This window comes from Corvus cornix, chromosome 4 (genome assembly GCF_000738735.6).
Source record: "Corvus cornix cornix isolate S_Up_H32 chromosome 4, ASM73873v5, whole genome shotgun sequence".
Classification (NCBI taxonomy): domain Eukaryota; kingdom Metazoa; phylum Chordata; class Aves; order Passeriformes; family Corvidae; genus Corvus; species Corvus cornix.
Window position 1 is genome coordinate 26015453 of NC_046334.1, and position 14959 is coordinate 26030411.

General features: G+C 38.3%; 1 protein-coding gene across 3 annotated transcripts in view; it reads left to right on the forward strand.

Moving 5' to 3' along the window:
* FBXW7 (F-box and WD repeat domain containing 7) overlaps nt 1–14959 on the forward strand; it is a 179532-nt gene that overhangs the window by 41849 nt on the left and 122724 nt on the right. Inside the window, exon 1 of one of the 3 annotated variants that reach the window (XM_019293403.2) lies at nt 5084–5215. The exons of 1 other annotated variant lie outside the window; for it this stretch is intronic. In XM_019293403.2, the coding sequence (XP_019148948.2) occupies nt 5108–5215 (108 nt within the window). In that variant the 5' untranslated portion in view covers nt 5084–5107. Of the gene's footprint in view, nt 1–5083; nt 5216–14959 lie in introns of those variants that run through there. One more of the 3 variants, XM_010411791.3, reaches the window with a different exon arrangement.

The following is a 14959-nucleotide window of genomic DNA, read 5'->3' on the forward strand; positions in this document are numbered from 1 at the left end:
ATTGCCCTCATTTGACTGTACTCACTGTGTGAACTAAACCTTTTATTGTCTCACATAGCTGGAAGATGGTAGAAAGGACATTCTCCTGTTTTAGCAGGTGCTGGGAATTGTTAAAGAGGTGTGATTTTTTTACTTAGGTAGTCAGACCAGATGAGAAGATAAATATAATTCCTCTGGAGAGCAATGTAGAGGAAGTTAGCTAGAGGGGCGGAACCAGGAGCTGGAGGAATCACTCAGTCACAGTCAAAGAAATGTTGGTGATATTGCAGGGTTTGTTTTGGTTTTGGGTTTTTCTCTTGCTTGTTTTCTTGCTCGCCTGCAATAAAGGCAACTGAACACATGGAGTGAGAAAGACTTTGTTAGAAAACTTGTCATCAACAAAGGGAGTCAGGTGCGAGATGGGGACCTGAGGAGGTGCAGCCAGTGTTTATCCTGCACAAGCTTGTACAAATTGCGGTTTTGGAACAACGAGTTCTCTTTTTCAATGCCTTTTTTTTTTTTTTTTTTTTTTTTTTTTGTGATTCCTCTTGTGCAAGAGGGGAAAGAATGAGCCTGAGGTTGATTACCCATTCATCTCTCCCCACCCCAAAGAGATGGAGGGGGCCTTGAGAAAAGCTGATGAAGCTGAAAACCACCACTTCTGTTACATTGTGTCTTGAGTGAAATTGGATATGCCCTCATATATCCTTCTTTTAACTGCTTTGAAATCTGTCTGTAGAGGGGCAGTGTACTCATCTGTTGTGATGGTGTTTTTTAAATTTCTGTTTTGTTTTATTATCTCTGACATGAGAACTCAAATACCCAAAGACCATTTTCAGATCTTTAAGTTGCAATCTTGAGAGCTCAGCAGATGATGCAATTTTTAAAGCAGTTTGCTGCTTCTCCCAATGTAGGATTTCAAAGTTTTTATTACCAGTAGCAAATCTTCAATTAGAAGCTATCTGTTACCTGTATACCTATTGTACTCGCGTATGAAAGGAGTCCTAGTTCTTTTATGTGCACCCATATGAAGCAGCTTTTGGATTTTGAAGAAAAACATAGCTTAGGTTGAGTTTATAGCACTACAAGTTCCTCTATTATCTTAATTAGGTTTGTGAAACTTCATTCAGATTGCTGTCATCTCCCTTTCAAGAAGCCTACATTCTGATCTTGTGGTAATTTTTTGCTCTGCACAAACAAATATATTCTGACTCTAGTAATAAAGTTAGGTATGTATTGAAAACAGCTTGGTTTTTTTTTAAGCAACAATTTGAGCATAACTTTGAGAAGATCCATTCATTTGAAGGAAGCATGCAGCCAACCCTTTTCTTGGCCAGTTATTGAGAAGGGGGTTGCTGTGCATATTGGATTTATTTTCTAAGGCAGTGGAACTGGCTGCAGACAGAGCAGGGGAGTTGGCCATATCCTGTGGCAAGCTCCAGGGTCTCTGGTGCTTCCAACTGTCTTTTGGGAGAGTTGCCTTTAAACTCATTTAACTGTTGTGAGAGGTATCTTCCATCCTTCTAAACCCATTGAAGTTATAGCTTCTCTTGCATTCTCTTGCTTTTTTCCAAATATGTAACAAATAAACCAGTTGACTTTTTTCAGTTTTAGCATCTTACTGTGTATCAGCTGTGTTGTATGTTTAGAACTCTGCAATAAGTTTAGACATTTAAACTTTACAATGTCTTTTATATAATACAGTGATTTTGTCCTAATTGTGCATTACTAATCACAGGCTACTTTCCACAGGTTCAAAGTTGTATTTGATTACTTGTTCAGTAACTATATTTCATAATTTATATATTGTTTCTGTATGTATATCTAAGCTGCACTTTTTTACTTACACTTTTCATAGTCTACTGTCTTTTCCCCTCTGTGTCCAAGTGATATTTCATCGGCACTTAAGAGCGTCTGGCTGCTTGCCTATTGAGATTTTGCATGCAGGAAAGCATGGCCTTAGCATAAAATCATGTCTCCTTTACATTTTTTTTTTAAAAGAAACAGTCTGTGGCTTGTGATGAAGAATATTGCAAGAAAGCTTTGTTAGCATGATAAATGTTTCTTTAAAACCATAAACAACCCTGCTCTGTTTTAAAGTTTGGATTTGACCAAGTTTGTGGAAGTTATGAGAGCTAAGATAATGATCAAAATTGCTGGTATTCTGAAAGGTAACCACAGTTCTGAGGATGTTGTGTTCATGACTGTCCTGTCAATGAGTATTACGGAGAACATGATACATTTAATACTTTAGTTAGAAACAGAGACAAGAAAAAGATTCATAGTAAGAAATTTTAATTTCAGGTGAAACATGGGGAATAAAGTTTAATTTAAAGTTTTACTGATCAGAAACAAGAAAAATAAAATAAACAAAATATAGTGGTACCACTCGTGTAAAATTTAAGCAAATCTGTCTTCATGTTTTAGGTGGCACCATAGGATGCTTTTGGTGAGGAGAAAAAAGTTTGTTCTTCTCTTAACTGTGTCACTATGAGTAGGACTTCAATTCTGCTGTCCATAGATAGAAACCCCCCCAGTAAAATTACTTTAATATTCTTAAAGATATGAATTTGTGTTGCAGATACTTCTTCTATGAAACTGTGGCTGTCAGTCACTGGCTCTATCTGCATGCACCAGGGGATCAATAGTACATTAAGGAAGCTGACTTGAGGAGGAGAAGGATTCATAAATAATAAATAGCAGGCTGCACTGCTGGCACTTCATCTCTACCCAGAGTAATACAAATTCTAGTGAAGTACCCTTGTACTTCCTAACCCTATTAGGCTTGAAACCATTATCCCAAATATTGATGCTTTCCTTTAGTCTATTTCTTGTTAAGAAGTATGTCTGTGTAATCCTTAACTACATGCTTCCAGAGGAAAAGGCTAGTCTCTATATTAGAAATACAGGTACAGTAAGAACACTTGTGTAAGAACTCATCTGTAGTCTACTGAGAGACCAGGATTTGAAGCAAGGGGATTTTGGGGCTGCTTTCAGCATTTTCTTAGCTCTATAAACAGTAGATGCTTCTGTAAAGAGATTTTTGTGGTGTGCAGGATATGTGAAGTGTTGAGCATTGGAGCATGATCCTTGCACTTTAAATCTGTGTATTAATTTTTTTCATTAGCTCTCTCTGCTTCCACATCCTGCACATTGCTGGCAAGCATGCATCAGCAATAAGACTTTCTTCAGTAATGTGTCTGAGATATCTCTGAAATGTGGCTGGTCAGAGCTATAGCTGCTTTTTTTGGAAGTTGGTTCCTTTCAAGACATTTAAGTAATTTCACCTGATATTATTTTAAATGTTCAATATAACGTGCTCTTTCGATGAATAGCCATGTAGAATCAGCACGGGAAGAGCAAAGTCCTTGGCAATGCCAGCTCAATTGCATCTGCAGATGAGGATTTAAAATTCTATGCAGCAGACAGTACCTCCAGCAGGCGAGTAAAAGGTTACTGCATTATTTTGCTTGTTTGCATCTGTAGTCTTTATCTATGGAAGGTTTTTTTTTTACCGTTCAATTTGTTGTGCATGCTTGTATATAGGTACTACTGGAAATCGATTTAATAGGAACATAAATATAAAAAGGGCAGAGCAAGGTGAAGGGAGAGGCTCAGTTCAGCTTTAAACCAAGGAAAGGGAGGGGGGAAGAGAGAGGGAATAAAGGGGAGGGGAGAGAGCAAGAGAGAAATTAAGCTTTCAATACATTGTGAAAGCAAGAAGTTCTTTTCAGCTGCTTTCACATCACTTGTATTTTTCTTAACCTTTTGCTAAAAAGGATGCTCTTGAACAAGCACTGATAGCTCTATAAATGCAAGTGACAATTATTTCAAGTCAGATTATCTCATAATCAGGTTAAGCAATTGTGTTAATGTGAGACCTTCTACTTTCAAGAATAGTATTGCATACCATACCATCTTAAACCAATTAAAATGAGCTTTTTACAATATTATTTGCATTTTTTTCCCCATGAAAAGGCAAAAAGTATACAGTTACTGCATCATTATCTCTTGCAAACAAGAAAATTTTTCCAGCAGTAAGTTATTTTTTGTGTATTAAATTGGGGGGGTATCAAGTGTTGTATTTTGAGCTGAGTATACTTCTTTTTAAAGGTTAGGAGACCTGTTTATGTCTCACTGCTCATTTGAATTAGTTTTGCAATTTTTGTTTTTCTCAGAGCAAAGAGCTCCTTGAAGACTTTATTAAAGCTGCTTACACAATCTGCCTCTAACTTGCTTTGAGATTTGGTTGCAGTACCTTTGGACATTCTACTACGAATCCTTTCATGCTTCTTTCTTCCTGGGTTTAAATCTGTGTTGGCTTTTCCTGATGTTGTTCTCACTCCCATAGCTTTGTAGCAGCCATTCTTATTTCAGGATCTGGTAGACCTGGATAGCATTTTTCTCATGCATTCTGACTTTCCAAGAAGACTTTTCCCCCGTTTCCCAGATGCTCCAAGTAGTCAGTCTGGGAGTGTAGCAGTCAGACGTTGTCACCCCCGTGTGTAATTGGAAGGTCCTTTTCCAGCAGAGGCGTTTCAGCAGGTTGGCAGCCCCCAAGGTGTGCAGGCAGGCAGGCACCTGCTCTGTGCTGTGGCGTGGCGGGTCCGTGGGCGAGCGCGTGGGGCTGTGCGGGGTGGGGCGGGCGGCTCTGGGCTGGCACAGCCTCCTCTGGCCACGGCCCAGGCTGGATAGGCTGCGCTGCTGGGGAGGGCAAAACAGACTGGAAGTGACAAGAGCCAGCGAAGGAGTAGTCAGCAAGCAGTTTGGAGAGATTGCCATCCCTGAATTTGCTCCTCTCTTAGACAGCTGTCTGTCTTTACAAAGCAGCTTACTTTGCAAAGAGGAGCAGAGGGAAAAATGTACCCCTTTTTTATATGCGAGGTATTACTTGCTGATGAGACTGGCTGACTTTTTTTTGAGAAACATTCCTTTTTTTTTCTTTCTTTCTTTTTTTTTCTTCCCTCTCTGTTTAGCAGTCTTAATTTCAGCCAGGAAGCTGCAGAATGAGGCAGCTGGCCAATTTTGAGTGTTTATGGGACAGTACTGGTCCCAATTTCTTTAAGAATAAACTCGTCTGATGAGCAAGTCAATGTGTGGCTGTGGCTGCAGCATTATTTCTTCTTTAATGAAGAGGCTGGGCTGTTCGACCTGCTGCTCCAATCTTCTATCTTGCAGTCATACATCAGAGCAGTTGCAGAGACTATCCATTGAATGTCTCAATCAGCCGAAGAAGGTAATTATATTTTTAATTTTAACTATACCATTAAAAGGATGCTGTATAATTTGGATTTACATGATAAAAAGAAAAATTTCAGATATTTTTGGCAGTTTTCTTGACCTTGAGTAGCTATCCAATATCATTTTGCCATTATCAGGTTGTGTAGCAATAGAAATGTGCTGCAGTAATTGATTTTGTAATAGGATCAGGTGATTTACTGGATGCACTGACAACCACTTGCTTGCTTGTTCTGAAACGTGGAGCACTCTAATGGATGTTTTGATTGCAGCCTCGAGTTGCTCTGAAACTGCTAGATGCTCAAAGATGTAACATCTCGTTTGCCAGCCTGTCCCCTTTCCTGATGGCCACTTAGAATACGTTAACACATATGCTTTATGCATTCCCCGAGAATTTGGTCCATGCTAAACGTAGTCCAAGTTTGTGCCTAGAGGAGAGTACAGAACAGTTCTTTATGGGTTGCTATTAAATGCTGGGGATTTTTTTCTGTTAATATGTTATACTTTGGAAGTAGAAATCTGGCTCTAATTAGAAAACAAACCAAACTGAAGTAAACAAAAACCATTCCATATCAGAATATGGATTTTACTGTAGAAAAAGCCATTAGGAGCTGTGATCCAGTGAATTAAATTGGGGAGCTTAATTGGGTCTACTTTTTGAATCAATTTGTTTTAGGCTGATGAAACATGTTGTTAAACTCCAAGAGCTTTCAAGATACATGGTACACCATGCATCTGCAGTTTAACTGGAGAGTAGTATAAGTACAAAGTGTGTTACAGTGAGTATTAATAGCTTGTATCTAGTTCTTTTTACTTTCAGAAAAGTCATAAGTCTTTATCCATTATTGTGAAAGAATGAACATGCCCTTTTGAGATCACCATTATGTGCCATAATCATATAATAATGAAAACTTAAATACAAAAAAACACCATTGAGGTATTAAATGGATTTTCATTGCTGTTGTGCCTATTTTGGAGTGAAAACTGATAGGGAAAATATTACATCAGGAAGTAGAAATGTCTCACAGGGACCTTGAAGGAAGAAACAGTCAAAACATAACTTCATTAGGCTGAAGTTTAGAGGATGACACTTGCTTTGGCTGGAGGACATCAGTATGCAGTATACAGTAGGAGATTGAATAACTAATAGCTAGGATCAAACACGTAACAATTTCTCAACTGATCGTATGTACAGTGATTTCAGTGGCCTGAAGTAAATCAAGGTGGCTGGATTAAAAATGGTTGAACCTGATTATTATTAAACTAAACTGGAAAGCTCCTTCAGCCAATTCTTGATAAAAAACAGTGAGCAGGAAACATATGATTTAAACCAATTGATTTTAGTTTTGTTTTCCATTTATACCTCAGTGAAGGTAACTAAAAGAAAATTGATTGTCACTCATTTATTTTATTACATCTATTTATTTATAAAGAGAATATACTATTGCCACGCTTGCTCCTGTTGTGTATGGCTTGACATTCGTATTCTTATTGGCTGTTTGATTTGGGTTTGTATTTACATTTTTTTGTGTTTGTTTTGGTTTGGTTTTTTTGACATTGTGAAATGAGCATGAGTCCCTTTGCAGAAATAGGTTTCTATCTCACCAGCTTACACATGTAATTCCTATCCTTACACACCCAGATTCCTATTTCTCCAGTGTACAATATGTTTTTTCAGTCTGGAAGAACTGGTCATTGTGTTGGAGTAGCAGAATGAGCCCAAGAGTGTTTTTTGAACCTGAAGTGGAGTAGTATTCAAAGGTGTTGATGGTGTTAGGGGATAGCACTTCACTGAGCTCCAGTTGCAGGATTAACTTAGTGATTATTGAGTTTAGTGATTTGACTTTTAAAAAGGTGCATGTGAAGCCAACAACCTCACAGTGTTTCAGCTATTTATTTTAAATTGCCTTAACAGGCAGTAGGAAACACAGCTATTAGCTTAAGAGAGAGAATAATTAAAAATCACTTCCATTTAAAGAAGTTAACGTGATGAGGAAAATAAGCTTAAATAGATTGCTTTTACTTTGCTTTTATTTTTATACATCTTTTTCAAGGTTAGTTTTTACTACATGGAAATTTTGCTACCATAATGTATATCATAAAAGTATTTGCAAGAAAGTTGATGTGATCTGCTGTGTTTTGAATTCTAAACATGATGATAAAGAGCTAGGGGATTAAGTTCTGAAGTTCAAGAGAAAAATCTATGTAAGTCAGTGACAAAAGTAGTTGAAAAGAATTACATTTTTCAGAGAAGGCAGATAATAAGCTCTTTTGTAAAATGGTGTTTTGTGTGCAAACTTGCACTTGAAAACATACAACTGTGTGAAACTGTAACTAGGGCAGGGAAGAGAAAAGAGTTATTCTATGGAGAGTGAAATGTTTCTGAAATGGCACGGAATAAATATGTGCTGCCGGTAGTGTTGCATTAGGGGAGCAGAAGGAGTAATAGAGCTAATTGAATAGTAGTATCAGTAGTGTTGAAGTTGTATTTAGCAGTCTAAAAGTTCAACTGGAGACTCACCAAAATGCCTCTGGCGTGTGTTGGTGACCCTTGGGTAACACAGTCCAAGGTGCCCCTGCCCATGGCCACCCACTGTGTCCCCTGTGTCGCCTCCCAGCTCCCGCCCCACAGTCACATCTGGGTGGATGGGACAGCTGGTCCTTATGTGCAGCAGCACTTTTATTTTAGGTCCTGGCACCTCCTGGTGCTCTGGTGCTTAAATAACAAAAGCCTGCACTTTGCCAGATTTAAAATGAGTGTTTCTGTCTTACTGTTCAGCCAGAAGATATTTGTAGTGGTAGCCACTACAATAGCCCTGAATAGGATTTGTTTTCTAAAGAAATTGTCATGAGAATGAGACTTTGAGCATGTGAATCATCGAGGTAAACATTATAGTAAAATGGTATCTTAAAATCACAAAGAAACTGGCTTTGTCTTAAATGGTACATTCACTGTTGAAAATTAACCTTGGTCATTAGGCTTCAACATTTGCAAAATTGGTTTAATTGTGCACACCATCTAGTGAGACAATTTTGTAGACTTAAAATATTGTATGTTTAAAGTGTCTCCCAAAGTGTCAGCAAAAGGAATCTTCTAACAAATTTGATGCCTTTATTAAAAAAAAACCAAAACCAACCAACCAACCAACCCAAAAAAAAAAAAAGGATCAAGATAATTATATCCATTTTATAAAAATTGGTGCTTCTGCTTACTTTTTACCTGTTTTAACAGAACCTGTGGAAGTGTTTCGCAGAGAAATACTTGACAAAATGATGTCTTCTGGAAGCTTTTTCAGCTGTCAAGTTTAATTTGATTTTCCTGAAATATCATAGTACTAGGTTTTTGTGTGTATGTGCTGTTTTGCATAACCATACCAGCTTCTGTGGAACCCAGAACTGTTACTGATTGGTAACAAGCATTCACAATAGGAGAAACCCCATACTTTTGTTTACTGATCTCCTTCCAAAAATACAGTGGAAAAGCATTGCTATTTTTGAACGCCTGTGTAGCTACAGACAGAAGATAATGATCTTCTAAACTGGTTTTCTCGCTCTGCCTGACCTTCCAGATCAGTTGAGGGTTTCTGCATCTGATTACTTAATGAGGAATTGACCAGATTGATTAATAGCTTCCCCTTCCACTCCAGGTGATTTCAGTAGGAACAGATAAATACTAGGTTGCTGGCAATTGCAGATTGTTTTAGGGTCTCACCTAAACCTAACTTGACTTAAGTCCAGATAAAATAATGGGACCATGGAAATGGATGCATGACATATCTTGCTCTTCAAAATTTGTCAGACATGCTTATTTTATAAGAGTGTAGTTGTCTGTATTCTTGCATTTAAAGCCCTCATCTTAAACTGGTAAAGTACCAATAGTGGAGAAGGAATATGAAAAAAAGGAGTACTGTGTGAAGTTGAACGAAGACTTGAGAACGCTAAAGATTGGATATTAAGGGGAGAAGCAGTAAGTTATAAGGAACTAGAAACAGGCAGGTGTTTTATTTGAAGGTGGAAAACGTTGCTGTAAGCCACTTTTTTATTATCTATATATGTATGAATCTTGCCCAGCTGCCAATCACAGATTCTGTTTTACTTTTGCAGATAACATGCAGTGTGTATGCATTTATACACATGGACAAGTGTTATAGTTGGGATTTGTGTTTTCTTGTTTGTTTCATGCTGCCCTCCAAATTGGTATCATTAGAAATTTATTATGGAATCTGAATGTCAGGCTTCATCCTCTAAGAAATATAATTTGTGATCATAATTCTGCATTTTAGATAGGAGTTCAGATGTGTCTAAAGGGAATCTGGTAACTCTCACATGGCTAAATTTAGCTCTGCTAAGAATAATGTTTAAACCGCCCCCCCCCCCCCCAAATAAAAACTAAAGTATTCTTTTTGTAGAATGAAATGAAAATATCAATCTAGATATACCCAATTTAAAAAAGAGAACAATTAGGTCTTTTTAGGTCAAAACCTTTAGTAAATTTAAAGTTAATTCTTCTTGTAAATAGATTTTCATCTTTAAATGCTGTATTGTACAGATGCTGAAGACTGAAACTCCTGTTTCTTATGGAGATACCTACTTTCCCTGTTTTGTGTATGGTACAGCAAAAGCAAGGAACAAGTCATGAAGTATTTCAGCTAGCCAAGCAGATACGGTTTTTTGCAGCTTATTTGGTTGTGCCATCTTACGGCCACTTTGTGTGTTAAGAGGTTAGTGTAATTACAACTGGAGAGAGAAGAGTTTGCTAAATTTTGAAGTATGATGGCCTATGATTTTTATGAATGAATGATGATTTATAGGGTGTTTTTTTGTTCATTTTAAACTGGTCCTTCTCAGCACAGGTGGGCTGTTCTCTCTGCCAGCAGCTTAACAGTGAAGGAGTCTTGCAGGCCTAACGGGGAGAGACTGGAGGTGCATGGTGTTACATGTTCAGAAAAGGAGTCCTACTGTAATCAGAAGGGTAGACATGGTAAAATGGCCTGTGAATACTCCGAAGAATAAGTTTAAATAGCAACAGACTTCTGAATAATTGGGCAAAGAACATTTGTTGGTGGTATTTGAATGTGGAGATGGTGGTAAGAACATAAAACCAAGAGGGAGGAAGCCTTCTGTGTGTGGGAGATGACAGACTATGCCGAAGAACTGAGCCAGGGGAAAAAGGACATACAGATTTTTAAGGTTAGAGGAAATATTGTGGTTATCTACTCCGACCATCTGCATAGCACAGCACAGGGTTGTACCCATGCTGTAAGCCCAAGATGGAGGTTCAGTAACAGTATTCAGCATTCAGAGCTAAATCGTACTGCTCATTCTTTTGATTCAGACTGTTCTCCCCACAAAGCCCTAATCTAGCACTTGTTGCATTGTCATCTATTAACTCTAAAGATCCTATAGTAGTATTTTGATTTTCCTGGGTCTTTATCAAGCTAAAGTAATTTCTGTCTTTTCCTTCAGTACATAATTTTTTTCCTGTTGGCAAAACAGGAAAAATGATGACAATCTAGCAAACAGTAACATTTTGTGGTAAAATGTTATTACTGGCATCAATATTGTCATTATCAGAAGAACAGCAGTGTAAGAGACAGCAAAACCATTGCACTCTCCTCCTGCTCAAAGCAGAATTTAGAAAAAATCAATTTCAGAAATAAATGAGATTTCCTAAAAGTCATACTTGGGATGGTTTACCAGAATGGTACACTTTTTCTTCATCCCAACAGGCTGACATTGCAAATTTTGATTTGAGTACAATTGCTTTCTTAGAAATGCTATTACAAGTGCTACAGCACACACAGTCCTGTTAATAGTATTAAAGACTATGAGATTCTGGGGTTCAAATTAAGTGTTGTCAATTTTGATCAACTTTCCATATAAAATCTTAGTAACTCTCCCCCCTGTTCCCTCCTTCTCCAAGGTTGCATTTTACTCATTGAATTTCACAAGGCAGCAATGAGCCATGGAGAGGGAAATGTCATCACAGCAACAGAGAGCTTCAGGTTCTTGAGCAGTAATATCACTGGAGCAAAATTGAGTTTGTGTGCTTGGCTTGGCTGGTTTGAAAGGCCCTCCAAGAAACTTCTTACCTACTAGTTCCTATGAATATTTGTTTTTCTAAGTAGTAGACTTTACTTATTGTGACTTTGTGCTGTGACTTAGAACTTGTTGACATTCAACCTTGGGAGATGGTGTTCAGGGACACATAAAGAATAAAACACGTGGTGTGAACTGTTCTGGTCATTCTTGCAACACTTTTCTGAAAATATCTTGCACCCTTGTAAGCCAAATGCTATGGTCTGCTCATTGTTTTGGTAAAGTAATTGTGAAGACTTTGCTTCTTGTAGATTTTGTTAAACTTCTGTTCTGAAGCTTTTAAACAATTGTTTCCTCAGTACTGTTTTTATTTCAGTTTTCGTGGTGTTTTGTGTGTTACCTCAAATACCTTTGCAGTTGCACTGTAGTGCAAGACAGAGAAACAAACATCTCACATATTGACATGTTATGCTCTTTGTATTTAATATTAGAATTAGAGTGTCGATTTAACAACTTCTTCTCCACAGAGTTCAAGAGGTTTTTTTTTTTTAATAAATACATATAAGTTTTCTTAATTCCATAGGAAGCCTCTTTTTCCTTTATCATCCCTGTTGAGATGTCACTGATGATATTGTATTGATCCACTAAAAAGATTTGTGGTAAAGCTTTTTACTTGATGTAGGCTGTCTTTTTAATTACAGCTGTGCCAGTATGCTGCACAGAACTCTGTAGTTAGGGTTGTGTCAGCACTTACATATGAAATCTCTCATTTTTATCAGCGACTTAATGCTGACAATAATGCTTTGAGGAAAAACATAGCAAGATCTTAGCCTTCAGGGTGAGTCAGTAAGAGTTCACTATATTAAAAGCTATTCAGATAAATCTGACTTAATGAAAGGTTATAACCTCTTTTACACACAGACTCACTATGTGTGCTTACAACTACTGTTTTAAAATTATTTTTTAAGGCTTTTTTCCTTACTTGAGGTACTGCCATTCAGCATCTAAAAAGCAGCGGATTTCAATGCTCTTTTCCTCTGGGACTCTCTAAGGGACCTACAGCAGTTCTTGAACCTGCCTGCCTCTTTGTCTTGGTTTCGCCCTGCCTCCTCTTCCCCTTCTCCCAAGCCTGCAGTTACTCTGACTGAAGGACCTAGCAAGAATGAAGGATGGGTGTCTCACTGGTGTTGTGTTTTTGTACTTACCAAATGTTTGATCCCACGTGAGAAAGAAGTGTTTGCAGAGGGGTATTTTCTCCTTATTTTAGAAACGTAAAGCAGCTACTGTAAAAGAATGTGTCTCATACTACAGACTGAGGCTGTGGTATGCTGGCTCACAGCCCAGAGCACAGAGCTAATCATGGGAGCCTAAACGAACAGGATTGATTTGGTTTTTCTCTAATGGTGGTAGTGAGAGTCCCTACCCTTTGTGGAAAAGGGAATGGCTTGAGCACTCAGGGCTGGGTTCAGTTCCTGCTTGTACCTGCAAGGGTGTAAGTGCTCATCTCTCCCTTTTCTAGAAGAGCGCTGAGAAATTGTTCGAGTGGGGGCATCTTCCATCTCTGTTGTGGTGTGTAGGCCACTGTGTGATTAAGGATAAGGAGAGAAAGGCAGAAGGAATATGATTTTGCAGGCTTAATATACTTTCCCCTGAGTTTGGGGAAGAGATGCCCGAGCACCGGGGTCTGCTCCCCGCATTATTTCCATGTCTCTCCCAAAAATTTAACAACTATATGGAAAAAGCAGGAGTACACCTAGGAGCTGATATCCTAGAATCATCATCGCTTATGTTTTTCTGTCCTGATGTCTTAGAATGCTGTAGTGAGGAGAAAGAAATGCTGGTTTAAATCTCCCTCATCAGATTTTGCTCTGATAATGCAGATGTGTCTTTTTTCATTTCTCCTCTAACTGATCCTGACATACAGACCTTATGATGTTTTGATTTTTTTTCCTTTGTTTGTGGTTTGTGGGTAGGTGTCATCCTGGTCATCAGGTCCTCCTGGGATGGGAAAATGCTAGAGGAAAAAAAAACATATAACCAGTACACTCAACTGTCAATGAGAACAAAAAGTGAAAAGAAGAAGGAAGAGATGTAATGCTCAAAAAACCTAAATTTAAAGAGTCAGAGTTGTCAGAGTTCAAAGCACAGCTACGCTACATTGCTACAGATACAAGTCTGGATTTCACAGGAACTTGCTATCACAGTTAAGTTCAGCATAGCTGACTTTGCTGGGCAGGCCTCTGACAGAATCACTCTTTCACCTGTTTGTTGCTAAGATAAAGGAGTTCACTATGAAATGTACATACATACCATTGCATCGAGCAGTCTAGAAAACATGTATAAATACACCTTGTTTACATTCTGTGGGCATGTTGATGGACCCTGAGGGCAGAAATTGGAGTGTGAGACTTGTAATGCGGGAAGAAGTTGGGTTCACAAAGTAATGACATTTTTGATTCTTTATTTACCTTTCACTTTTTCAAAGCTCTTTTTCAGGGAAGTATATGTAATAAACATCACTTTATAAATGGGGAAACAGACTCTGAAAGTGAAAAGGATGAAGGTTTTTCTTCAGGCCCCTGGCAAATCTGAGCATGGAAACAAAATCTCCTCAGAGTGTATTCAGCAGTTTTCCCACTAGGTCACATTTTCTCCACATAGTATTTTCTTTGTGAGAAAAGCACAGAGAAAAGTCTCAAGTGACTGCAAGATGGCAAAACATTTGTAGGGGTATTCCAGGTACCTTAAAAACGTGATCCCCATGTCATGTAACTGGGGAAATAAGGCACAAGGAAGATAGTGACTTGCGGAAATTCTCTCATCTGGACTTGGGATAAAAATCGGAACCGTTCCCTACCTTTTTAACACATTTAACAAAATGGTCTCTGTAGCCTCTTGGACCTTACTGCTTCAGTTTCTTTTGTGCCACATCTTCACAAGTACGTGTGCAGTGTCTTTGCCAACGGTTGGGAACTGTGTGCCAACTAATGCAGCTGTCACTTGATTATTTTTTTTCCCCCCAAGCTTTTTGGCTCCATCTGCTTGCCTGGTCACTTCCATTGTTTGCTTTCCATTTCCTACTGTGCTGCCTTCCAGATGCATAGTTGTCAGTAATAGTCAGTTTGTGCCTCTCCCTGCCCCCAGTCTCCCCAGAGGATGCAGATTACACCTTTCCTTCCTCTAAATGCTTATGCCCATACTCACAATTCAGGATGGAGTGTAGAAGAGACTTCCTGAACATGTCATAACTAATGTATACCAAAGCATTTTCCATCTGCTTTCCACCCACAGCTACAGCTATTTCTCACAGTATCTGTAGTGACAACAAAATATTTTTCTTGAGCAGGTTTTGGTTAAGTGGCTTAAATTGAAGAAGAAAGGAAACAGCTAGACAACGTGGACTGAAGGATAAGTGCAGGAGCTGGGAAAGGAATTCTGTAATTTATTTATCTTAAAGGTATAACAACCCCTAATTTTGAGTGGTAGTTTACTGATGGAAGATTGGTCACTAATTATTTTTTCTACTTGGAAAGATCCCTTGCATATCATGGGCAATTCAAGATGTTAAAATGTGCAAATCATGCACATTGCTAAGTTAGTGCAGAGCATCACAGTTAGTGTGATGAGCCAGCTGAATTTGAAACAAAACATGAGCTGGCAAACCACTTAGCCTCTATCAAGTGAACTATATGGAAAGATTCTA